The sequence below is a fragment of the Prosopis cineraria genome, unplaced genomic scaffold, assembly GCF_029017545.1.
Source record: "Prosopis cineraria cultivar Desert tree isolate PC_DT_omini unplaced genomic scaffold, ASM2901754v1 PC6, whole genome shotgun sequence".
Lineage (NCBI taxonomy): Eukaryota > Viridiplantae > Streptophyta > Magnoliopsida > Fabales > Fabaceae > Prosopis > Prosopis cineraria.
Window position 1 is genome coordinate 11394420 of NW_026555337.1, and position 27945 is coordinate 11422364.

Consider the following 27945-nt stretch of genomic DNA (forward strand, 5'->3'; position numbering starts at 1 on the left):
CTCCCCCACAAAACTACCAGTCTCCTCGCTGATTGGCAGCTTCCCATGCATTTGACTGAGTCATGCATCTGCATATGTATCCTCTGCCCAGCTAATTTATTTAAACAATCCATTACATGTTAACAATAATCCATTTCATATTGATCTTTATTTATGAATAATTTTTTAAGGAATACTTAAATGTAATTCTCCCTTAATTAAATGCATGTACATGTATTCCTAACTACTATTGCCTTTCCTTAATTAGCCTTTTTTGGGGCCTGGTGAAATTGTTTTGTTCCGTATTAATTGTCAAAAAAAGAAATAAAATGTTTTTATTTAAAAGACGAAAGTCAATGAAATAAAGTGTTTTGCTCCTCTTCCCAGAAGTCTACAAGCCATCCATGAAGCATAGGCCCACAATGAAGTCTATATATAATCCTACCATGCAATTCTCATGCCTCACATCTCATGAGCTGAACAAAATAACTAGAAAGAAAACACAATTATCAGACACTTGTGTCTTATAATTCTCTCTTGTTGTTTTACTTTTGGAAGATTTTTCATCTTTATGATGGGCTCTTTGTTGAAATTTCTCTGCGGATTATTGGCGACAGCATTGTTTTTGTTGCATTCAACATTCGGCATGGTCACTAATGGGAAAGGAGTAAAGTACTGCATTGAGAAGGAGAGAAAAGCTTTGCTCCTCTTTAGACGGGGCATCCATAGTGACTCTGCTGGTATGTTATCCACGTGGACCAATGAAGAAGATGAGGATTGTTGCAACTGGAGAGGAGTTCGCTGCAGCAAGGAAACAGGTCGCATTCAAATCCTTGACCTTCGTGGTGGCGTTGATTCATCATCAGTTTATTTGAGAGGTAGACTCAATATTACTTTATTGAGGGAGTTGCAAGATCTTGAACATTTAGATCTCAGTAACAACTATTTTTTTCCAAGTGAGATCCCTGAGTCTATAGAGTCATTCACCAACTTAAGGTACCTTAACCTCTCTCTTTCTTTGTTTATTGGGAGTATTCCTTATCAATTGGGAAAGCTTTCAAATTTACTCTCTATTGATTTGGGTAACAATAACTTGGATGGAGCTATCCCTTGGCAAATTGGAAACCTTTCAAAGTTGCAATGTTTGAATCTTGGAGGAAACTATCTTGTTAGAGTGATTCCTTATCAAATTGGAAATCTCTCCATGTTGCACACTCTGGAGCTTGGTAGTTACTACAATGATCTCACAATAGTTGACCAAAAAAATCATAATATGGAGTGGTTATTAAAGCTCTCTTCATTAACAAAACTTGACTTGACTTATGTGTGTGACGCTGTCTATCCTCATCTCTGGGTGCAGATGATAGGTAAACTCCCAAAACTAAAAAAATTAAAATTGATAGGATGTGGCCTTTCTTATGCCCATAACTTGAACTCATCATTATCTCATTGGCACTTCAATCTCACCTCTAGCCTTCAAGTGCTTTATCTAAGTGATTGCAATCTTTCAGCTAATGATATCCACTTTCTATTTTCTCACTTTCATTTTCCTTCCCTCCTTGTTCTTGATCTCTCTTCTAACAATTTGAACTCATCATTATCTCATTGGAACTTCAATCTCACCTCTAGCCTTCAAGAGCTTTATCTAAGTGATCGCGGTCTCTTAGCTAATGATATTCACTCTCTATTTTCTCACTTTCATTTTCCTTCCCTCCTTGTTCTTGATCTCTCTTATAATAACTTGAACTCATCATTATCTCATTGGAACTTCAATCTAAGCTCTAGCCTTCAAAGCTTCATCTAAGTAATTGCAGTCTTTCAGCTAATGATATTCACTTTCTATCTTCTCACTTTCATTTTCCCAGCCTTATTGATCTTGATCTCTCCTATAATAACTTGATGTCATTAAGGGCTTTAAATTTTGGCTCTAACCTTCAAGCTCTTTATTTATTCAATTGCAGCCTTTCATCAAATAATCTTATTTTTACATCATCCAATCCCAATCTTACTTCTCTTGTCTATCTTGATCTATTTTCCAATCATCTTACATCATCAACCATATTCCACTGGATTTCCAACTTCACCTTCAATCTTCATAAATTGTACCTCAATGATAACTTGCTTCGAGGTCCAATTCCAGATAGTTTTGGAAACATAATGAGCTCTCTTAAAGTTCTTAGTCTCGACAGTAATAGACTCCAAGGTGAAATCCCACCATCATTGGCGAATATATGCACATTGGAGGAGCTAGAACTTTCCTTCAATGACTTGAGTGGGGAGCTTTTGAGTTTTGTTTCTAATGCTTCATGGTGCAATGGACACTCATTGAAACAGTTGTCATTATCAAGCAATCAATTGACAGGCATATTACCTAATCTTTCAGTTTTCCTCTCATTGCAATATATGGATTTGTCTGATAACAACCTGAAGGGGAAAATACTTGAATCTCATTTCAAAAATCTCTCCAATTTGATGTATTTGTCATTGTCTGACAATTCATTGACCCTGGAAATTAACAATAGTTGGGTTCCTCCATTTCAATTGCAAAGTTTGGGAATGGCTTCTTGTGAAGTAGGTCCTGATTTTCCAAATTGGATTCGAAATCAATATCAATTAATGACTTTGGATATTTCTAATGGTGGTCTTTTGGGTTTTATACCAGAGTGGTTTTGGCCACTAATGAAATATGTATATCACCTGAACATCTCATATAATAATTTTTTTGGTGAAATTCCAAATCTACCACTCAAGTTTTATAATAGGCCAATGATAATTTTGACTTCAAACAATTTTGAAGGCTCAATTCCATCATTTTTTATACAAGCAACAAGACTTGAGCTTTCCAAAAATAAATTCTCAAATCTGGTTCCACTTCTATGTGGCCAAACTGATGGCAAAAGCTTTAGTATTTTCGATGCATCTGACAATCAATTAAAGGGTCATCTACCAAATTGTTGGAGCCACTTAAACTCATTAAAGTTTGTTGATTTGAGCAATAATAATCTATCAGGAGAGATCCCACACTCTATAGGTGACCTTGTGAATATGGAAGCTTTGATTCTAAAAAATAATCGCTTAATTGGAGAACTTCCTTCCTCTTTGATGAGCTGCACCAACTTATTATTGTTAGACATGTCAGAGAATAAACTATTGGGGCTTATACCTTCATGGATTGGGAAAAGCCTTGGAGAATTGCAAATTCTAAGCTTACGGAAGAATAATTTTTATGGTAGCTTGCCGTTGAATCTTTGTCACTTAACACAGATTGGACTCTTGGATTTATCTTGCAATAACTTGTCCAATAAAATTCCATCTTGTCTTCATAATTTTACTGTTATGGCACAACAGCACATCAATTCAACAAAATCAAGTTACCATATGTATAGGATCAATACCACACGATTCGGATTTTCTGTTGATAAATTTGAATTCTACATAACATTGATGTGGAAGGGTGAAGATATGTCATTCAAGAAGCCGGATGTCCTTCTCAAGAGCATTGATCTATCTAGCAATGCTTTCACAGGTGAAATACCGAAAGAAGTTGTGTATTTATTAGGATTAGTTTCTTTGAATTTATCAAGAAACAAATTGAAAGGGAAAATCCCAATTGAGATTGGGAATCTAGAATATCTAGAATTCCTAGATTTGTCAAGAAATAAATTGTCAGGCACAATTCCTCTAAGTCTTGCTCATATTGATCGCCTCAGTGTATTAGACTTGTCAAATAATAATCTCTTTGGAAAAATCCCCACTGGAACACAATTGCAAGGCTTTAATGCATCATGTTACGAACGAAATCTTGATCTTTGTGGAATGCCACTTAACAAAAAGTGCTTAGAAGATTCAATGCCTTCGCCTCAAATATTTGATCATCCTGAAGATGATGGTGACTCACTTTTCTCTCAACAATTTTACCTAAGCTTGGGAATTGGATTTGCCATTGGATTTTGGGCCTTTATGGGACCATTGCTCTTCAATCGTTCTTGGAGACAAACCTACTACAGGTTTGTGAACGATGTAACAAATAGAATCCACGTCATGATCATCATCTATGTGACAAGATACCACGCTAGGAATTAATTAGCAAGTACTTGCAAGATGGTAACAATTTTTTCCTCTTACTCTTACTCTTATTTTATATTTCAGCTCATGTTTATAATAACTATGTGACAGTAAAATAAAAGAATTTGAATTGGTCAAGAGAGAAACCATTAAAACTATAGGTCTGTTTTTAATCACTTTTATTTTTGCCATTTGAGTTTTGACTACTAATGAATAAGCTAAAATAACAAAATTCAAGTAATTATAGTTTCAAAATGCTTAACGTGCTACTTTATGTTTCTTGCAGGTTCTGTAGCTTCTTAAATGATTTGGCATAGGATCATCTTTTATTTTTATATTTCTTTGATAATTCATAGGATCATCTTTTATAGTTTATAATTTGTAATCCAAGTAATAATGGTTCATAGGAATAGATAAGTAAAAGTAGCAAAGTTAAGCTTATATTTGAAGTTTCTCTGTCTCCTTTAGCGATTGACCATTATATATAAAAAAAAAAATCCCTTGCTTTGTGCTTGGAAACTGGACGTAGGATATGTCAATCCGAACCAGGATAAATTAAAGGTCTACTTTACTTATTTTCTATAGGATCTTATTTAAAAATATATGGTACATCAATAAAAAAATTAAAAATAATCTTCAATAACAAAGATAAAAAATTTTTGCAATCTATTTATTATATTCTCATTAGATAACATCAAAAACATATCCCAACATAACTTAAATGAATCAATTATACTGGGCATATTTGATTGGGCCTAGTTATATGCTTTGTTTAAAAAGAAAAAAGAAAAGAAGGCAAACATGAATTAGCTAAAAAAATAAATGAAAAATGTACTATTCAAGTTTAACATCTACTACAAGAGAAAAGATAAGGGAGGTGAAAAGCTTAAAATGAGAAATGACTTGGTCAAGCTTTTGTCCCACGCTTAGAAAAATAAAAATTAATTTTTAAATATAGACCAATGCATATACAAAAATACAGTCAGTTTTAGAGATATCGCAATAGTGTGAGGTTCAACATGCTATAGAGAAATCTGGGCTAAGTTTCTCTCCATTAAGTTTTCCCTCTATTGTTCCTCCACAATAAATCTAAACCGTTTAAATTAAATATGTGCTTTTAAAAATTATCAAATCTAAATTATCAAATTCAATTTAACAACCAGATCTACAATATTTCTTCATTGCAGAGGAGAAAAGCCAACTCTGAAAAATCTATATTAAAGACAGTGGGAGAAGAAGAAAACTTCATATAAGTTCCCTAATAAATCACGCACGCACGCACACATTTACGGTATATATTTTAACATTTACTTGGCTGGTAAAATAAAGCATCATCACTAAAATTATGGTATTTAAGAAATAATAATGATATTTTCTTTAATTTTGTAATCTCATGAAACTATTTAATTTTAATATTTTTTAATTACAGATATTTATATTTTTTTTTAAAATAATATGTATTGTTTTGTTCCCATTAACTTATTTTTTTGGGTCCTGGAGAAACTCAAGGAATCAATTATTCTACTTGCACTATCCAAAAAAACATGAAGCAGAAGGCTCAAATTTGGTAGTTAATTTTAAATTTTTAAAAATTTTCAATTAAATAATGAGTTATCACTATTAGTTGAAGATAATTTCTTATTAAAAAAATATAATCTCAAGACTTGATTGAATAACTTGATCTTTGGTAGTATACAAACATAAGACGCATAGGAGATTATCATTAAGCCAATCATGAGCGTATGTAGGCTTTGTACTCAGAATGATTTGAATGGACATTTCATATAGCTCACGATAAGCCCAATATTTGGCCCAACATGACATGACTAAAAATAACCTTGGTGATTTTTTTTTTCAAAATTATTTTGGTATTATGCTCTCTCAATTAAAGTAGGTCTCCAAAAACCATTTTTTATCCTACTCAAATATGAAATACTAAGGCACAGATGTGATTGAAAAATCCTATGTTTATATTTTTAAGGTTAAATTACATATAATTCTTTTAAATTTTAAATCAATCGCATATAACCTTTTAAATTTTAAAAATATAAAAATAACACCTTGAACTTTTAATTTTGTTGATTAATTTTGGGTTAAAGTTTAATTTTGCCACTATATTTATTTTTTAAAAGCGTTGAGCACCCTATACTTTTAAGTAAGGCAATTTTATCCTTAAATTATTTTTCAACGGAACAAAAACCCCCTTCCGTTAATCAACTGTTAATTTTTTTGTTTGTTGCTGACGTGTCATGTGCATGAAACCCACGCACAGTGACATGTAAAACTTTAACTATGTCCTTTGGTGCTAATTTGTCCCTAAACTTCGTTTTTCGAAGCGCTAAATACCCTAAAATCTTTTTCTCGAAATGTTAGGCATCCTAAACTCTTGTTAAAATAAAATGTAATAAATATTATTAAAATATTAAGTATTTTAATATTTAATAATTTAAATATTATTATTTAAAATATTACACCACCCAATTTAACATTTTAAATTTTGTAGTTTTATATTAAAAATGAAGTGAATGAACTTTCAAGTTAATGAAGAAATTTTTTATTCTAATCTCTTCATTTTTTTCTCATTAAGTAACTTTTTTTGTAGCATATTAATGGAATAAACGATATCTTTTAAATAAATATTTTTGTTGTCATATTATTAGTCCAAATTTGTCATGTTTATGATATTACTATTAACACTGCAACATACAAAGAACATTAAATTTAGGTGATGTAATAATTTAGAGGAAGCTCATTAATTGACCAAAAAAATTAACAAACTTAACCAATAGTAAAAATATAAGTTCCAACACGTACAAAAAGCATAACGATTAGGACACTGTATCAAAAAGAAGATCGAAGATCAATATATAAAAAATAAAAAGTCATCTATAAATTTATATAATGCAAGCAAAAATAATATTTAAATATAAAAAAATTAAATTGGGTGGTGTAATGTTTTAAATGATACTCCCTCTGTTCGTAAAACATTTTTTGAGGATTTGAATATTAAAAAATGTAAGACATTTTTAATTTTTTAAGATGTAATCATTACCTTTTTTAAAAAATGTCACTATTAATAATGACTTTATATTAATTGTAAGGTATTTAATAGAGATAAATATGAAATATAGAGTTAGTTTGAAAATAGATAACTACTTTATTAGGAAGTAAGATTCGATTAAAAATGCCTTACATTTTTAAATAGAGGGAATAATATTTAAATTATTAAATATTAAAATACTTAATATTTTAACAATATTTATTCAATTTTATTTTAACAAAATTTTAAGGTACCCATCGCTTCAAGAAAAAAACTTTAGGATACTTAATGCTCTTAAAAAAAGAGTTCAATGGCAAATTAGCATAAAAAAACATGCCACATCTTTCATGTCATTGTGCATGAGCCTCACGCGCATGCCATGTCAACAAAAAACGAAAAAAATTAATAATTGATTAATAGAAAGGAGTTTTTGTTCCTTCGAAAAATAATTTAAGGGTAAAATTACCCACTTAAAAGTGTATGGTGCTCAGAGCTCATAAAAAATAAGTACAGGCACACAATTAAACCTTAACCCATTAATTAAATAGAACACATCAGCAAGTGAAATGAAATTTTGAATATTTTATTTTTATATTAAATTAAAGGAGGGTGATTTTGTCATTTGGTCATAAGAATCCCTAATTTCATTTTTCAATACTATCATCTAATTACTACGAAACTATTCCTGTGCTTTAGTTAGATTTCTTTCCTTGGCATCTTTTTAACCTTGTTCCTCAGGGGTTCTTCATTTCTTCAAATAGCGTACATCTTTGTGAATGTCGTCATTATGAATGTCGCCACCTAGCGATCACCCTTTGAAGTTGATGGGAGGAGGGATTGGCTAATAGTTTTTTTTTTTTTTTTATCTTTCTCTTCAACTTCTTGTTTTTTATATGCCTCTACCTTTAGCTTATGGCTCTCTCTATTTTCGCTTGTGCTTTACAATTTTCCCTTTTTCAATGATATTTTGATATTTCTAGTTTTAAAAAAGTACATTTATATTGCTTTTTTTTTTCCTTTTAATCTATTATATTTCTTGCAAACTTTTTATGAAGATATTCATGTTTAAAGTTCCAGGTTTCACAGAAAATCTCTTTGGAAGCACCGGATTTATAAAAGCTCAAGTGTCTTCAGTTGTTATGCAAAGATTACAAGGAAAGCTTACAGGCTTACAAACTAGGAAGAAATATAAAGCTAATATTCAATATTCAACTATAAGGATGCAAATTAATTGATGTGGCAATCTTGTGGCCACATTCACTTAGAGCAATGCTACATGTTCTCTGAAGTTGAACCATCCTCCAGGCTACTATTTACAAGTGCTGGTTAAAAAAAAAACAAAAAGCAACTATTTACAAGTGCTTGAAAATGATAAATCTAATATATCTTATCATAGACATGTAATTATGTTAAACTGTTGATTTATCAATTTATTGTAATGAGAACATCAATTGAGTTGAAATGAAAGTTCCTTTTGGCTATGATTTGGTCTATTTCTAACTTTATATTCATTCTGTTGATGTTGCTTTTCAATAGCTATGATGTTTGAGAAGCTTTTGTCATGTCATTATATCATTATCGTTATATCATGAAATAAAAGTTTAAATATTTTCTTTATATCATTATCTTCTTTAGGAGGAAGCATTTTTTGTCATGTCTTCATCTCCAAACTTATACCAAATATTGGAGAAGTTTTCATTTCCCAGACTTCCCAATAAACGTGTTATCTAAAAAAAAAACTGAGTAAGTCTATATCAAAATTTTCATACACTGCAATGTCCCCCCTCATATGGACCAAATGTGGTATACAAATAAATTCCCCTTCATGATGAACCCCCAAGCTTATTGTTGGCATTTTCAATGGCTGGCATAAATTATGAAAAAATCATTTTAACAATAAAAGCACCTTAACATAAAAGCCATGATGAACCTCTAAGCTATGTTAATGATAAAACATAAAAGCACATTAACATTGAAAAGCATATTGGCGTAATTTTATTTTAAACTTATTATTTTCAGTAGTTTATACTTAATTCTTTTTTTAATAAGAGGAAAAACTAAAACATTGAACAAACAGGAAAAAAAAACGCAAAAGGAAAACACAAATCCAAAAAGCTAATTCAGCTACCTGTAACAGCAAAAAGCCCTCCTAGCCATGAAATATCCTCAACTCTGAGAGTTGAAACAGAGTAGTCTCTACTTGTTTCATCTTATTATATCTTTTGCTTTGACTAGAAGACAAAAATTTGCAAATTTCAACTTACTTTGTGTTTCAACACACAGATTGCACGTGAATATTCATAATAACATTTGAAGCAGTAAAAATACAAGGGAAGTAAGAGTGTATGCTATGTTTTTGTGACAAGCATATTTTAGAAGTGAAGTCAAGAAAGAAATGCTGTATAAAGACTATTTCTGTAGAAACGTTCTTGAAAAGAAATATGTGATACAAGTTTTTGTCAAGAAAATAATTTTGATTCAAATTGGTATGAAAAAAAAAATCACAATCTGCAAAATTGTTGCAGATACTCTGTTTTCTTTTGCGAAATTTCCGTACGCACGTTGACAATGTGAGAATGAAAAGGATCAACTAGCAATTGTTATAGGCTGACAAAAGTGACCTTAAATGGATCTATGTGTTTGATGAAGGGATAAGAATATTGAAATTAAAATTCCATGTTATTTGACTAAGTGTTTTTATTTGACCTGAGGTGGCACTTTCCATTAGATCTAGTAGTTTTTTTTTTTAACTGTAAAAAATTAATGATAAATGTTTTAGGGTGTCAATTTTATATTTTTAAAGCTGAAGGGATTAAATGCAATGGTTTAAAATTCAGGAGAGTTATATATATTTTAGCTTGTTTTTAATAGATAATTTAGTGATGTGAAACTGAACGTTTTCAAAGCGGATAATTACATCATGGTAGGAAGTCATGTTCTTTTATTTCTTCTCTCAACATCACTTGGTTTTGTTTCTCTAAAATTAGCTCAAATTGGTAATTGATGATCTCTTTTTAAGTTTTTTTTTTTAATTATTGTGATCCAAATCAAACGATTCAATTTTTTGCCTTCTTCTATCTAACTTAGCGCATAAAGCGGGTAATTCAAAATGATTGGATTTATTCAGGTTAAGTTTAAAATACTTGAATATATAAAAAACTCATATAACTAAATCTGGTCTTAATACCTTGATTTTTCAAGTTAATCCACATATTAAATATTATTTTTTGGTTAATGTCAATTTTTATATTAAAAAATTAAATTTTTCAAGTAATATAACACTACAATACACTTTTTCTTTTCCTATCTTCATTAAAGGGAGACCAAGCATTTAAAGAGTAAAAATTAAAGTTTATAAAGTAACCTCTGCTTATTTTTCCTTAATGTTTTCAAAAAATATTAAAAAATAATTATTAAAACATTAAAATTTCATTTAAAAGTACAAAATATGTGAACTAAAAGTTTAGGAAAAAGTTTGTGAATGCCAAGTGAGAGTTGAAATGAAAGTTAATTTCATTTTGTTAATGATAAAACAAGAATTTGGATATTTGGACTAAATCCATTCAGATTCAGGCTTATTCTGATTATTTGAATAAGCTCAAAGTAAAAAAAAAAAATTCTTAACTCTCAAACTCAACTTTGAGATTTATTGGGCTAGCCATCAAACTTAGCTCAAAACAGGTTGCACATGGGCAAGGCTGGGTTGGGCATCAAGCAGGGCCCTACCTGATGCCCAACCTGAATTGCAGCCCGCTACCCAGCCCTACCATGAGAAGTCCTAACATTTCTGGTTGGGCTGGGCGTGATGGGCCCCTTCAGGTTGCCCTGCCCAAGAGTTAGCGCCCACCTATCATTTGTATAAAAAACTTCACTTGATCAAACCTAATAAACAACATTTTAAGAAGCAAATATATATAATAATTTAACCTAAAATAACATCCCTACTCCATCAATCCACATCATAATCCAAAATAACATCCATAGTTCATCAAAACTATAATCCACAATCCAAAATAGCATAATCAAAACATATTTTCCTCTTTTACTTATTTCTTTCTCCTTTTTAGTTTTTATTTTCCTTTTAGAAGGTTGTCCAATCCTCCTCTCATAATTCTTCAATTCTGAAAATGCTTCTCTGCTATAATATATCAAAGCTCTTGTAGAGAATGAATAGCCAGATTATAGTTTTATCAGCATATTGGCTTCTATAGCAATTCATCAATCATTGTCCCCTCATCTCCTTTTTTACCATATTCTAAATTAGTGAAAAATGGTTAATCCAACCTAACCCCCACAAGATTCTAAACATAACTTATTAACATATATATACATATCTAAGAATTAAAATAGCATATTACAGAAAGCACAAGAATAGCATATCATATTAGTGACTTAGTGTCAATGGCTAACCAAAAAAACGAAGGGAAAAAAAAAACTCCACAGACACGAACTGAGAAGGAGCCTTCAGGGATCTAAAGAGAGAAATGGATTATGAACACAGAGACTATGAAGTATAAACAGAGTTAGAGACTATGAACAAACAACATGGAACTATGAATAATAAAATGCGAACAAGAGAGAGATGGACTTACTGGGAAGCAGAGAAGCAGGTCAAAGTTGTTAAGAAAGAGAAATGGAGGTGGAAGTCACAGTCTTACAGAGCAAAGCACTACTCGTCTCAGTCGCACGCTTTGCTCGTCACAGTCAAGGTCTCGCGAAGATGAAGGTTGCAGTCGCAATCGCTGAAGATGGATGAAGACACTTCTGAGTGAGAGGCAGTCGCAGTCGCAGTCTCGCAGAGATGAAGGTCAGCGAAAGCAACCGAGAGGGGAGAGTGGAGATGGAGATCGGAGAGTGAGTGACGGTCGCTAGGGTTCGAAAATGGGACTCCAAAAAATCTAACCCTCATTTTCACTTTATTCTGTTACCATCCCTCCCTCAAGCAGTGCGTCACTAAAAATTAAACAAAAAATGTAAAAGTTAAATTGTTAAGATTGGGCCAAATGGATAGATCAGCATATTTGGCCCATCGCCCGGCCCTGCCTGCAAGTCAGCCCGGTTCAAACATGCTCAAAACTTGTCGGGCTGCTTGTTTTTAAGCAGGGCTAAGCAAAATTGCACCAGGTTTGGGCGGGCACACTGAGCAACCGAGCTTCATGAATGCGGAATACCCCCAACTCAAATCACTAGGTTCACTAGCGTAGGACAAGGCACTATTTACAACTTTCAATATAATATAGCATCGTATAGCATAGGTGAAAGTCATACTTTGGTACTAATACACTAATTTAATTATTATTTCTGACTAAAACATTCTAAAAAATCAATAAATGATGGACAGTTGTCTGTAACTAGATGCACAAAATAAAATTACTTAATTACTCTTCTCCTTAAAATGTTTCATGTTTAAAAGCTGAAAAATTAGTTGTAAAATATTATATGCTCCCTCCATTAAAAAAATATAAAGTATTTTTAATCAAATCTCATATGTCAATAAAATAGTTGACTATCTTTAAACTAACATCATCTTTCTATATTTATCCTTATTTAATAAGGTGTTTCACTTAAAAATAAGTATAAGATATTTTATTTATCAAGTATATTTTTGGAAAAAATTACATTAGTTATACCTTAAAATATTACAAATTTATTAAAATTTTGAACATCTAACCCTACAAAGGTGCTCTAAATTAGGAATTAAATCATCACATTAACCATAGTTAATCAATAACTAACACAAAAGGGTTATCCTAAAGAGATTAACCTAAACAAGTCATTAACATGTATTTTCACAAACTATTTAAAACAAAGGGATCCTAAATTTTTAAAATATTTTAAAAGCTCACATTATTCAATTAAACATGTGTGGAAGCATGATTAAGAAACGCATCTCAAGATAGGAGAAAAACTCTCCCTTATTTTCTTTCTGTGCTCTACTCCACATAATATATCTCTTCACCAGCATAATACTTGACTACTTAAATCCTTCCATAACTGGCGGCGAGGGGCCAATGTCTCAATTGCATTTATCACAGTGACTATCACCTAATCACCATGTTCTATATATCATCTATTCATCAATAGCTCACCATATGCATAAATTTTTATTTTTATTCACATATAATTAATATCAACTACTCACTCTTAGACATCAAAAACAAAAGGGAGACTATAGCAACATTTAAGTTCTCAAATTAAGCAGATAATAACTATTTCTACTTACACAAGTATTTTAGCCTACTAATATAAGCACCAAACTACATTTCTAAGGGCCCAAAATACACTTCTACCCAACACAAAACTCATGATGCAAGTGGATTAATGATATATTGTTCTAGTTGGTAATATTATAAACTGAATACACATATCAAGATAAAAAAAAAAAGGCTTACAGAAGTTATTATTATTATTTGGTCTGATGCTCTTTTCCTCTATTATTTCTAGATGAACTAGCTCCTGTAATATATTAAAATAGAAGAGTGAGTACAACTACTCAGTAATCAAGGTATATCTAAATTATACAAATGCATGATAATTAATCATGAATGCAAATGACTAATAAATTCATCAAGATGACCATGTAAACAATCGTATCAAGATCATGCTAATCACATTTACATCTAACTCATGTGAATAATCTCAAAAATAAAGTCAAGCACAAAATTGACACGATTACCTACAAGTACTAAATGTTTGTATAAAATTGGCACAAGTGGCCACGTATACATTATTCACATATTTACCACATGTTCTCAATTCCATAATTACAATTATAGTTTCAAATATAGCCATCGATTACTCAAATGGCATAATAATAATAATAATAAAATGCATGATCAATCTCTTCCCTATATCCCCTTATTTTCTCTGACATGAAATCTGTAGGCTAACAACCGGAAGGGATTGTTTATGTGGTGAGACTACACAAGGCCTTAATCATATCGTGAGGGGCTACCAAGTTAGGGTTACCTTACTCGCTTATGAATACAGTTTCTTCTAAATCACACACTATGGGATGTCATACTCAAAAGTAGCTCTACCTAAAACTCCAGATAGGCCAACAGGGTTAAACCCCTTAATAGGAACAAGGCTACGATATCTAACAAAGTAAGTAGTGAGTATAACCCTTGGGATTATCGATTGATAGCTAAAAATCATATAGATTTTGCACCACCATTAGCTCTTTCATTAAAGCAAACTGCTACCATATTGTCATACTCATGAGAAAATACATTTCAATAACTCATATATGTAATTCACAATCACTCATATGTTCCTCAATTTTCATGCTCAACAAGCATCAAGAATCATCATATTCCAACTATGTCTCATGCATCAATTTCTATGTTACAATGTAAATCACATTAGTATTATATATAAAAGCTCAACATGCTCATACACAATTCATCACTATGTACAATCCACAATTTATAATCAAAAGTATGTACATTATCATCAACCCTCAATCTCATTACTCAAATCATGTCACATTATCCCATGAAAGTATAAATTAATATTAACAATTCACATTACAAACAAGCTTTCCTATTCATTTCTTTTTCTCTACATACAACCATCATATTCAAATTCTTACATGTGCCACGATTAACTTTGTCAAAAATCATATGATCTCAGCAAAGTCACATATGCATTACAAACAACAATTTCAAAATTTAAATATATATATATATATATATATATTCATTTGTTTCACAAACACAAATAATTAATTAATATACAAATGCATAAAATAAATTTTTCTTGATTACCTTAACTTTTGAGATGTCAAAAATTACCTCTCAAGTTACAACACTTCCAAAGCTTGAATGGTGCCAAAAGAAAATTAATCTACAATTAATCATATTTTAATGTGTTAATAATATTATTAACACAATTTTCACTCATATTACAACATTTAGGTATTTATTTTATTTTATTTTTTTAAGACCCTAGTCTTAGCTTTTTGAATTTTAAAATTCAATTTCATATACTTAAACATATCAACTTGGTTCAATAGCTTCCCTCACAATAGTTTTATTGAAGATCGGTTAAAATTATTCTTCAAACAATTTTCTAATATCAAAATTTTTCTTTTTAGTTTCAAAAATTCGCACCTAAAAAATATTTAAAAATTACAAACTCAGTTTCAAGTATAGAATCATCATTTTATAGGTGTAATATTATATTTTTACTCCCAAATAATCCTCTAGTAGTTAATAAATCAACTTATAATTTTAGATTTACCAAAAATCTAACCATAAGAGTTTATGGATTAACCCAAAAACCTCAAATTCCAATTCTATTAACAAAATAATATTTTAAAATATTTATTATACTACCAACAACCTCAATAACTATATTAATTCATCAGAAATTCTTTCTTATTTCAAGCCTTAGATTTTGCGTAATCTGAAAATCTGACACTAAAGAGAAAATATGACAAAAAAATATTTAAAATATTTATATAATTTTAAAATATCTAAAATCTCATTTCAAATATTTTATTGTGAAGCTTTATCTTTTAACTCATCTCCCCTGTCACCGGCGGAGTAATGCTCTCTCGTTTCTCCCTGCGCGCATGAAGAAATGAAGAAAGAATGAAGGAAAATGAAAAAGCAAGAGGCGTGGGTTGGTTTTTTTAAAAAAAGTGTGGGTCGCACGTGAGAGAATTCACACCACTTTCTCTCCCCCTTGTTTTCTTCAATATGCACCCACGCCTTACACAGACGTCGCTAATCATCTCCCCCCCCCCCCTCATTTTTTTAATTTTATAATCCTTCTTCATATTATTTTTATTTTTATTTAAAAAAACATAACTTAAGATTTTATTTTAAATTAAATTTAATGATAATTCTTTAAGTAAAATTATTTATATCTATTTTTTTTTAAAATTATTTATTTACTCTTGATTAACTTAATTAATTTTAAATTAAATTTTTAGGATGTGATAGACCTTTCTTTTAACCGAGGAAAGGAGTAAGTAGTAGCAAAGTGGGGGAAAGGGAGTGTCTAATTCCTACATGGTTACATCTAATTATCTGTATTAGTTAAACAAATATTTTTAATATTTCTGAGTTTAATATTAAAAAGTGAAATTTCTGCAACTGATTTTTCAACTTTTAACATGAAAAGTTTAAAAAGAAAAACTTGTTTAACTAACACATTGGGGAAGAAAATTCATATTCACCCATCAAAATTTGCAAATAATGTTTCAGCTTTTAACATGAATAATTGAAAAAAAAAAAAACGAACACATATATGTATAAAAATTCTACACCGATCTTCCCAACATTAAATACGATACATGAAAAAGTTTGCAATTAACATTCTAACTTTTAACATATTTTTTTAAAAAATATTTAACTGTATAAATTGATATGTATTTAGCACTCATCTTTTACAACTTATTACTAATTATATGAAACAATTTGACACTGATGTTCTTCATTTCAACTGGAAACTTTTTTTTTTTTGAGAAAAAGGTATAAAAAAATGTATTTGATGATTAAAGACTTCTATTCCTTTATTAAAATTTTAAAAATTTTTAATTTTAAATGAAAATAATTAAGGGTCTATTTGTTTCAAATAAATTTTTTAAAAATTATTTTGTTAATTTTTATGATACTTGTTTATGATTTGAAAATAATCTGAATAAAAAAATAGATTTCTAAATTTCATGTGATAAATATGAGAGAATGCTTTTAAAATACGGGCTATATAAAATTTTAAAATAATTAAATAATACATTATTTTTATAAATTAAAAATAAAAATATATTATAAAATTTGAAAATAATTAATTAATAATTATTTTCTATTATTGTAACTAGATATAAAATAATATTTTTTTATAAAATTTTAAAAAATAATTTTTTTATAAAATATTTAAATTATCTAAAAATAATTTATTTTTTAATTTTAAACAAATAGCCTCTAGATTGATGTATAAATAGGTACAATCTGCGACAAGTGTGAATTTCTCCCATGCCGCGACGATCCAACAGGATTACAGGAAACGAGAAGCTCTTAGCCGAAAAATATTTAAAAAAGAAAAAATAGGAAAAGAGAACGGAAGAGAGAAGGGAAACGACGCCGTCACTAATAGCCATGTCACATCACGTGCGCGCCTCCTCCCACGAGCCCCATCTTTTCACTGTAACGTTTTGTTTATTGCTTCTTCTTCCACGAGATCCCATACCCCTCTAACGTCTCTGTGTCTCTCTTTTGCTTTTATTGTAGCCGTTATGTTGGCCCCATCAGCTCCTCTTCCGTTCCTTTATAATCCTCCTTATCTCTCTTTTTCCCTTCAATTCGTCATTAGCCCTTTCTCTCTCTTCATCATTCTCCTCTTTAATCATATCTTCATCACTATCAGCATCAGTAAATCTTCATCATTATCAGCATCAGTACTTGGTGTTGATTCTGTGCAACAATGGCTAAACTGTGTGTTCTCTTTTTCCTTCTGCTTTTATCTCTCACTCCAGGTTCGGTTCTTTTCGTTGATTCCCTTAGCTTTTCATGGACCTTTACTCTTCTGTAGTCGGCGTCGAAATCAGTTGGTGTATTGAGCGTCTGTGATGTGTTTCCCGTAATAATTGGACCACTTCCCTCCAGAATTTTGCCCCTTTTACCTTGCAGTTTTGCGATTCCATCCATCTTCTAAAAACTATTTTGGCTTCAGTTGACGACAAGATTCACTGTTCAAAATGATTTTAATTTAGTGTTAGTTTTCAGATCTACGCAAGCATCTTATAAATTCACACACATTATAATCCTAGAATTGAAATCCCTACCTGAAATTCGGCGTTTATATGAGAAATCGCAATTAGTTGTAAAAGCTGAATCAAAGCATTGTTTCCATAAAAAGTTGTGTGTGTGAGTGTAGTCAGGGGAAAAACAGAGAACTGACCTTTAGCTTTTTCGATAGTTACGGTGGTCCTTAAATCTTTCTGCGAATTCATCTTATCTGAGTACATTTCTATGAACTGATTTTTGTTTCTCATTTTTATTTTCACATTTGCAGGAGGAAATCTGTTGACAGTCAATGCCAATGGTCAGGTAAGTAATTGTAATTAAAATCCAAAATTGCCTAAAAATTGATACATTTTTAAGTTTGATTTGTCTCGGATCTCGTAATGCGAATTGTGAAAGATCAAGTGAACAGAGTGAGAGAGAGTAGAGACAAGACATGCACATTGAACAAAGGCCCTTCTTCTCTGTCCTTTTTCCGATTCAATCCATGATGAGATGAAACCTGAACCTGCTAAACAGATTAAGTCAATTGTAAATATAATTCCATTAGAGTTAGATTCTATTGAGAAAACATAAAGTCTGTTATAAGTGAAGTTGAGGATTGTTGCATTTATTGTGTATGTGATGGAATAACAGAGATGCTGGTGTGTGGCAAAGCCTTCATCAGATCAAGCTACTCTTCTAGCTAATATAAATTATGCTTGCTCTCAAGTTGATTGCCGAATTCTGCAAAAAGGGTGTCCCTGTTCCACACCTGATAATCTCATAAACCATGCCTCCATAGCCATGAACCTCTACTTTCAGTCCAAGGGAAGAAACCACTGGAATTGTGACTTCAGAGGCTCTGGCCTCATCGTTATCACTAATCCAAGTGAGTCATTTGCTCCTTCACATGTCCTCAGATTTGGGTTTAAATGACTATTAGCTTGATGAATATATTTGTGGAATGGGAATTTAATTTTTTAAATTGTTGTGTTGGAATTGCAGGTTATGGTAACTGCATTTATGCATAGAAGATGGGATAACAAACGGGGGCAAGATTAATCGTTTAGTTGTTCAATATGTAGTTATAGATATATATGTATTCAACTTGAGTTGTATCCAGGGTCTGTGTCTGTTCATATTTCAATTTCCCTTGGTTAATCAATCCCATCAAGTTTAGCAGTTTCCTGATTGTCTTTCATTGAAATTTTGAGTTTCTCGGAAAGTTTGCTGATTTCGTCCAGAAGGGACACATTGGCGTGATGAGGCCAATTGCTCGCATAGTGACAATAAAGAATTTGAAAATGAATGAATTAAAAAAAAAACCATGAATTAATAAGGGTGTTTAAATTTTACGTACCCGTTAGTGGTGCTACACTTTTGTATGGGCTCAAATTTGGAAAGCTATCTTAATAAGGAAAAATTACATTCAAGTGTCGCAGAAAGAAATTTATTATCGAGAGATCTTATAAATTTCATAAAATATTTGTAAGTCTCAGATCTTGCGCGTTGACAACTTGACTAATAGCCCGTTTGGTTCAATTCAATATCTCTTTACCAATGTAATGCAATGCGATGCAATAATATTTACCCATCAATATGTTTGGTATGAATTTTAAAGAAGGCGGGAATGGAACATTAACGTAACATTTTGTAGAATAAAAAAATATACAAAGACCAAATTAACCTCAAATGAACACGCCTATGAGTCTTCTCAACTTTTTCTAGAGATGTGCCCAAGCTACCAATTCGTGAGGACAACTGAGGGCCAGCACGCCATTGCCGTTCCTTTCGCACCTCATCGTCGTCGTTCATTCAGCAAGTTGGTCCTCATCCATCGAACCCAATTCCTCCATCGTCCACCTCCATGAGTCCACAACTATTGGATCCTCGACCTCCTTTTGTCATCATTGTCATTGTGCTTCAAATCCTTGAGTTAAGGTCCTCACTCTTATGGCTAAAAAAAACCTCATCTCGTAGTGGCTGTGCTTCACTCCTCCTCGACCCCAACCTCTTGTGACCAAGCTAGATGCTTCATCTTCATTCTCAACCTTGTCCATGTCTAATAGCTGTCGATGCTACTGCCTTATCACTCATCTGGGTGTCTCCAGCGAAGAAACTGACTGAAAATAGTCTACGAATCAGGGACTAAAAGCTTGTATCCTTCTTCGCTTTATAACCCATTATCAATCTTTGTGAAATTGCAAGCTTGGATGATATACTGATTAAGCTCACAACAGCTACGTATTGGTTCACCTTGTTGATTTGTGTGTGATTTTGGTTCATTAATTGTCCTTTATATAACAAACTTCTGATCGATATTTCTTGCTGAATAAGCTAATAATTAATTAAAGTTTGTTATAGTTACGGCCGGAAACTTGTTCAAGCATATAATAATTATAAATTTCTATAGCTAAATACTTACGGTTTGTTTAATTCTCTTACCTATGGCTACTTCTCAAAGGGAAACTTATGAGCAATGCTGAAAGGACCCGCAGAAAATTCAACATGTAGTGAGACTAGGAACAGAGATAACTAATACTGTGAAAGGAAAGTTAAGAGCTAGAATTCTTTCGGTTGGTGAGGTTGAGAAAATCTTTCTGCAATTCTTAGAGGAATAGAGAACTCTAGTTTCTGATATTCACCTGCAATTGTGGACATTTTGTGTGCATTGCGTGGGGTACCATCAGCTGACATGCTGATTATGACTCTACCACCCTATGAACCATAATTAACTTGCTTGGGATTTGAAACACTTGTATTTTCTAAGCCTGTCTCACCACAAACATAAATTGAATAATACTTAAAATTAACTTTCAACACTTGAATTCCCTTTCCTGAACATTTTGATGTATGGCCATGGCTCTCACTTAATTTTTTCTTTGAACCAGATAGGTTTTTAAGTAGAGCTTGAAAGGATATTGCTGTTGATACAAGTGATTCTACACGCTTGAGAGTTAGGTAAACTGCCACGTGAGTCACTAAAACAGATAAACCTAGCCTGCTCTTGGAACCATCTCTAGAGGATTCTGTGTCATTTTTACCGCAATCCAAACTAACCTTTGCTACGTGCATTATGGAGTCAGAATTGCACTTCACATAAAAAATGACACCTTTCATGCATTTTTTATATTCGTCAGCCAAGTGTAAATTGAGTTCACCAAGATTGAAAGTCAAATTGAGGAGTGGAAGTAGACACTGTAGATAGAGGATGCTCGGTGGAAGTTTACAATAAGGACTTTAGATAAAGCAGGGAATAAATGGTACGTGTGAAAGCCGAAAGTAGATGTGATGATCAAGAGAAATTTACTAAATCATCTTTTTTATGACCACTATATGTAAATGGTAAAAAAATGACTGAGATGAAAGATAGTAATTACAGCTGAAGAGTAATTACAGTGTAGTATAATAAATCAAGTAGAATGTCCAAGTAGTAGTACAAGTCCTTGAATCTTCGAGAATTGGCTCTGGCTTTTTGAAAAGCTCTCCTTGGATGCACATCACGCCTTTTAGCACTATGGTAAAATAACAGCTAATTGTTTTCCTAGACCTCTCAAACTCAAATTGGATGACTCTATTTTTAATATGATGAGCAAGTATATGTAAGAACATAGCTACTTGTTCATCCACTAACATTTGTCTAGTTGGTTTGAGGCCACCTATTGTATCTAGCATGCCACAAAGTTTATCAAATGTAGATTTATACATCCTAATTTGGTTGTAACAAGTCATGTCACTACCATGTACCAACTCCCTAAGATGCCTTCTCTTTGTATTAAAATCAAGAGAGTATGAACGATCTTGTATAATCCTATTACTTACAATAGTTACAGTACTCATCATGTTCATAAATAATGCATGCAAAGTATGAAAAATCAGTAACCACCCAAACAATACATGGAGATCTCCTTGCTCACTATCTTGGTCCATATTGTCTTATTCTGCTAACTACCCATATAGGATTTAAAATCAAACAAATAACATACATATAGCAAAATTACACACTCTCATAGACCCACAACTTGAAGAGAATAAAATAGAAGCTAAATAACAAATGGGATTGTCATAAATAATGATTCCTGATCACTTAAGATCAAATCTTGAAAAAATATTGCTAACAGATAGATGCCATTACAAGGTGCTCTCATTTACTATCATTTATTTAAATTTAAATATATAGGTGAAGCATTGTCACTTTTTGAGAAATAACTCTTACTAGCTCACAAACAAAGAAATAAGATACTAAGAAAGAGGTGCTAGAGTAGCAATTCAAGATCTAATTAAAAATACAAGCACACACTTTATTAAAAATACAAGTTTGGAGGTTATTAGATATTAAACCATCAAATAAAAAAGATGCAAATAATTAAAAACAATAGGATCAATGAGATAATCAGGTGCAATTCATGAGACTTGAATATGGGTTGCCGTAGAAGGTAGCAATTGATGATATAAAAGTTGCCGTAAGAAACAAGAACAAACAAACAACAAAAGGAATATGGGTTGCTGTAAGAAAGAAAAATAGCAACAAACAACAAAACAAAGAGAACTCAAAAACATATCATTCCCTAAGTCAAGCTATTTCAACCCACCAAAATGAGTGATGAAGTCTGGGAAATTGCCATAAATGTTGTTCTTGCCCAAATCAAGAAATCACAAACTATCGCAAGTACAATTCAACAATGCTATTTGTGGAATAGAATTGGAAAGCAAATTTCCATAGAGCTTGAGAGAATAAGCCTATCACACATATTTCAGATGGATGGAGGTAAAATTCCACTCAAAAAATTTTCACGCAAATCGATTTCAAAGATGGAGGAAGTATAGCCAAGTTCAACAAGAATTCGTCCTTTCAAAAAATTGAAGATAATACATAAGAGAATGAAGGGAAGTAGTTGAAGGAAACTAAAATAAGACTTAACTCACCGGTGATGATACTGTCACTCTCTGTATGTGAATTCGTGGGTGGCAATTCTACAGATATGGCATGCTAGGGCTTTAGGAAGAGATAGTAAAATTTCTTGGGGCAAGTCTTGTCTTTTCACATAAGTTATTAAAGATAAAATTGTAATTTTATAAAATATTGCATGTGCACAATCATCATTCACAGGTCCCCCCTCAGGAATAACCATTACCATGAAAGGATGCAAAAGTCCTTACATGTGTAATGTGTTTTACAATGTTTAAGCCCAACCATACAGGCTCAGCATGGTAATGGGGGAAAACATTACCATTGCATAGATGCAATAGGCTTAAACCAAACACACTGTAAGGGTATTGACAATTGACAACAGCCATATACAACTTGTAAAGGAAAATGACAAGCAAGTTGTCAATGATTATTGTTCAATTATTAATATCCTTAGTCAAGTTGTCAATATGTAGGATTTAGGACTTGAGAGTATTTTATAAAATTTATGAAACATTTCAATAATAAACTTCTTTTTGTGGGACCTGAATATAATTTTTCCTTTTAATAAAGCACATGTACTATTTATAAGATACTTTAAATCAAATTATGTAAATTCATAAAGTTAGTTAAAATTATTGAAGGGTATTGATTTTTTCAAATTTTTTTATTGAAATCCCAAATTGTCTTTTAATTAAAAATATTAAAATCAAACATGCCATCTAAATAAACCAATTGGATACCTAAGGATCTTTGAAAATAACTCATTAATACTTCATCAAGTTTTATAAAATATTTTATATTAAAAAGAAAAAATATATTTGTAAGTCATTGCAATTTCACTCAATTTTAAATTAGATCCTGCAATTTATTTTGATTTAATTTTAAAAAAAATTATTTTGTAGAGATTTTATAAAAAGTAAATATTATTTTATATTTGGTTATAATAGTAAAAAGTGATTATTAGTTCATTATTTTTAAATTTTATGATATCCTCTTTGATTTTTGTTTTATAAAAATAACTTATTATTATATTATTTTAAAATTTTATGATATATTCGCGTATCTGGCCTCTATAAAATACTCTCCCCGTTTAGTGCATTAGATTATTTTTAAAAGCTACTCAAAGTAACTTCTTAAAATAATTAAAAATATATTTTTTTAAATTTGGATTATTTTTAAAAGTTTAAATAGATATCATAAAAACTTACAAAATAGAATTTAAAAAAAGTAATTTTTTTATAAAATAAGTTAAAACAAACAGGCTTTGAATCCTTATAATTTAATCAATTAAATTTTGAAAGTCAAAATCCTTAAATTTTTCTTTTTTTAAAAAAATTAAGAACTTTTATAATTTTATTAAATGAATATATAAATTTAAAATTAATTTCATTATTTTTATAATTCAAAATTTATATAATTAGGTTGTCTTCTAAATTTTTTTATATATAACATTTATTATTTTTATAAAAAAATAATAAAAATGTAAAAAATGTGTTAAATAATTTTTTTTTTCAATTTTGGTTAAAATTATTAAATTAAATTTTTTATAAACTTCAAAAATTTTTTTGGGTGAAATTTAATAATTTATTATTAATTTTAAATTTTAATAGTGGATATATACTCCCTCCGTTAAAAAATATATAGCTTTTTTGAAGAATTAGATGTTAAAAAATGTAATGCATTTTTAGTCTTTTGAGGTGTAATCATTGCCCTTTTTTTCTTCCAAAGTGCCCCTATTGAATAGATGACTTTATATTTTTTCAAAGTATAAATAGGGATAAATATGAAAAAATAAGATTAGTTTAAAAATAAGTAATTACTTTATTGATGGTGAAATTAGATTAAAAATGCTTTTTATTTTTTAACAGAGAGAATATATATAGCTAAAAAAATGAGTTCAGCCCAACGGGTTAGCTCGTTAACCCACCAATTAACAAGCTGGGCCAGCAAAATGAGCTTGTTTTTTAAAATGGGTTATATTGGACCAGCCCACCAAAATAGTGGGCTAAACAGGCCAGTCCCCATTAAAGAAAAAAAAAAACACCGAATACTCTACTCTACCTTTTCTTTCCTCACCTTCTCCCACGTGTTCACGTCACCTCCCATCTTTATTATTACTTTATGACTTTCTCCTTCTCTCTCTCTCTCTGTTTTTTTTAATACAAGGCCACAATAAAACTGTACAAAAAGACTAAAGATAAAGGTAATATCAAAAGCCATGGGGCTTATATAATCAGGAGGCGGGTTGATAAAGATAAATATATCAAAATCTTCATAAGGAGTCTTGTGAGCTAGAAGGTCAGCACAGTTGTTTACTTCCCTATAAATATGATCAAAAGTAACAGTCCAATCCTCATAGAGAGATCTCTAATGTTTTTGAAAATCTCGGAAAGGAGGTGGGAGTCACAACATCCGTTGTTAATGTGTGGTAATGCTTCCAGGGAATCAGAATGGACATTAATTTTAGTGAGCTTCTCATTCCAGCAGAGTTTGAGATCTTCTAAAATTACATAGAGCTCGACTGTAATGGTGGAGTAATAACCAAGATTCTTAGAGAATCCCTTAATCCATTTACTTTTGTCATCTCTGATAATGCCTCCATTGACAGAGTCATCCACGTCGAGTCTTTCTCTCTCTTTCAATTTCACTTTTACTTGCATGGACTTGCCACACTTCAAAAATCTTTTACTCTCACCTTCTCTCTCTTTCAATTTCACTTGCCCTCAGCCATTCTCCCTTTGATTTCTCTTCTAAGTTCTCACTTTTCAGTCGTGCACTCGTTCATCTCTTCCACCACTCAAGAACTTCTCCTTCACTCAGTCTTGCATAGCTCTATGTCGTCATACTTAATTGTCTCAACCCTCAAGCGCTCAACTTCAACTGTTCAAGCTCGACATCAACTCAAAACACGACTTTGCATCCTAAATCTAGACTCGTGCCATCACTGTTGAGTGCTGACTACTGTGCGCCTGTTGCTCTGATTGCGTTGTTTGAAGTGTCGGCGTTCCTATGGTATGGTTGAGCCATCTCACATTCTCACCAAATCGATTTTTAGATCTATTTTTTTTTCTATTAATTTTTCAGATCCGTGTGTTGCCTTCTTCAATAATCTAATTTTTTGTTCATGACTTTATGCTGGTAGTTCTTTTATTCTTAGGTTGCTTTAACTTGATAATCTTCTTCAACTTTCTTCTTGTTCTTCAATATCAAATACTTTTGGAATACAGTCAAAAAATCAAGGTTTTTTTTAAATTAAACAGCATTTTTATTGGCTGGCCCCACCAACCCGCTAGCCAACACATATGTGGGTTGGGTTGAATTTTTTAGACTGCTTTTTTTAATTGCAGGCTAACCCAATCTAACTCATAAAATGATCAACCCGTATGGGTTAGCTCGTGTGCCAACTCGCAGCCATATTCCTAGTGCTAAATTATATATGTATATAATAGATCAAATTATAAGAGTTCAATTAAAATAAGATAAATTATAGAATTCAATTTAAAATTGAGGAAAATTATAAAAAAGAAATACAGATTAGTTTTCCCTATTAAAAACAACAGAAAGTATCTTGTACGAGGAACCAGGGGTATATGATGATAAGGGATTCAACGCTGACCTTTATTCATATCCATATTCGTATCACTTAGGGTTCAAGCAGAATCGAATCGACCACCAAGCACAAGCACTTTGCCAAGCACCAACGGGATTGTGCACCAAACATCATGTTGGGCCAAGTCTTGAGCCTCTCGTGGGCTATATGATATGTCCACTTTCATCACCCCAAGAACAAAGCCCACTTACCTCATGATTGGCTAAATGTATTGGGCTGTGCCTCTATAGTGATGGGAATGCTCACTTGAGTATTTGGTAGAATTGGGAGATTCCACAATAGTTTTCCCCCTCTATATATAAGGAGTAAGCTTTAATAATAGCACGGATTATATTTCTCCAAGTACTGATGGCAAGTAGTATATGTCTCTCAACTAAATTATTACATACACAAAAATTGTAATTCAAACCCTTACAATTATTTGAGTAATGAAAATTCTTACTACCACTTATATTAATTTTAGTTGGTGATTCAACAACAAAGTTAATCATATTTGTAGATTGTAGAACATATGATAATCCAATCTAACAAATTATTAAAAAAATAAATAACCTTGTTGAAGATAACGTGGTGGTTAGGATAAGGTGAAATGTGAGTGAAGTTATATATATCATAAATGATTAATTTTATAATTATCTAACTTAAAATATGTATTCATTTATAATTTTATTTAACAATTATATATATATGTGTGTGTGTTTGATTATATAGAGTTTTAAATCAACAAATTAAGATAACTTAGGTAAAAAAAAAGGTTAATGAGTATCTTGGATCTTAAACTATTACTTGAATAACATCTTGAATTTTAAGCACTTAAGATAAGTAAAATCTCATCTCAACTTATAAATTTTGAGCAAATTATCCCCATTATTTCTCCATACAACATTGACCGTTATATAGCTTAACTAACATGCCATGTATCAAGAGAAGATTAGTGCCATAGTAGCATTTGATTGGGCTCTACAAAGTTAAAAGTAATGATGATTATATGTAACTTAATGGAAGGAGTAATTTACCTAAAATTTATAAGTTAAAGAAAATTTTTGCTCAATTTTGAGATTTTAAGACTTAGAATGCCATTCGAGTTTAGGATTTAGAATACTTATTAATAAAAAAAAATTCAACAAAGGCAACATGAGTTATAAAATTAACTTTATGTGGTGACGTGGAAAAGTTCTACATGGAAAAGGTGCCATTGAAATTTTGAGCCACGTCGACATGTCGATGTCAAAGTTTTGGTACGTTGACAATAATTAGTCACCGCTGAACTTAAATCGATACACTTTAATTTGAGTAATTTCTACATCCTCCATTGAATAAATTTCTTTTTCTTTTTTATATATTAAGACAAAGTTAAGAAACATAATGCACAGGAAAATGTTTCTAGGCTAAATTATTACAAAAAAATTAGGGAAAAAACTAAATACAGAATAAATTTCATTGACGTTAAATTTTAAAATTTATTATTATTATAACTATTTACCTAAAATTTTTCATCCATATAAAGTTGTTAATAGGCCCCTGTACTAAGAATCGGAGGCATTAATTCACAAGATTTTTATTGTATCCTACAACATTCTTATAATGCAAAATAAATAATTCAACG

The 27945-nt window shown here is 31.1% G+C and overlaps 2 protein-coding genes and 1 long non-coding RNA gene across 3 annotated transcripts; 2 read left to right on the forward strand and 1 right to left on the reverse strand.

Moving 5' to 3' along the window:
• Window positions 1–2049: 2049 nt before the first annotated feature.
• Window positions 2050–4062, forward strand: LOC129313874 (receptor-like protein EIX1). Its single transcript, XM_054957272.1, has one exon. It carries the CDS (start codon window positions 2137–2139, stop codon window positions 4060–4062), a length of 1926 nt encoding a protein of 641 aa, XP_054813247.1. The 5' UTR covers window positions 2050–2136.
• A 4114-nt stretch (window positions 4063–8176) lies between these two features.
• Window positions 8177–12016, reverse strand: LOC129313607 (uncharacterized). The gene is made up of 2 exons (XR_008594011.1): window positions 11677–12016; window positions 8177–8406 (listed from the first exon to the last, which is right to left on the reverse strand). It is a non-coding gene; the product is annotated as an uncharacterized LOC129313607 (long non-coding RNA).
• Window positions 12017–17388: 5372 nt separating this feature from the next.
• On the forward strand, window positions 17389–19002 carry LOC129314553 (glucan endo-1,3-beta-D-glucosidase-like). Its single transcript, XM_054958031.1, has 4 exons — window positions 17389–17567; window positions 18107–18141; window positions 18472–18706; window positions 18823–19002. The coding sequence occupies exons 1-4, from the start codon at window positions 17516–17518 to the stop codon at window positions 18846–18848; spliced, it is 348 nt and encodes a 115-aa protein (XP_054814006.1). The 5' UTR covers window positions 17389–17515; the 3' UTR covers window positions 18849–19002.
• The last annotated feature ends 8943 nt before the right edge of the window (window positions 19003–27945 follow it).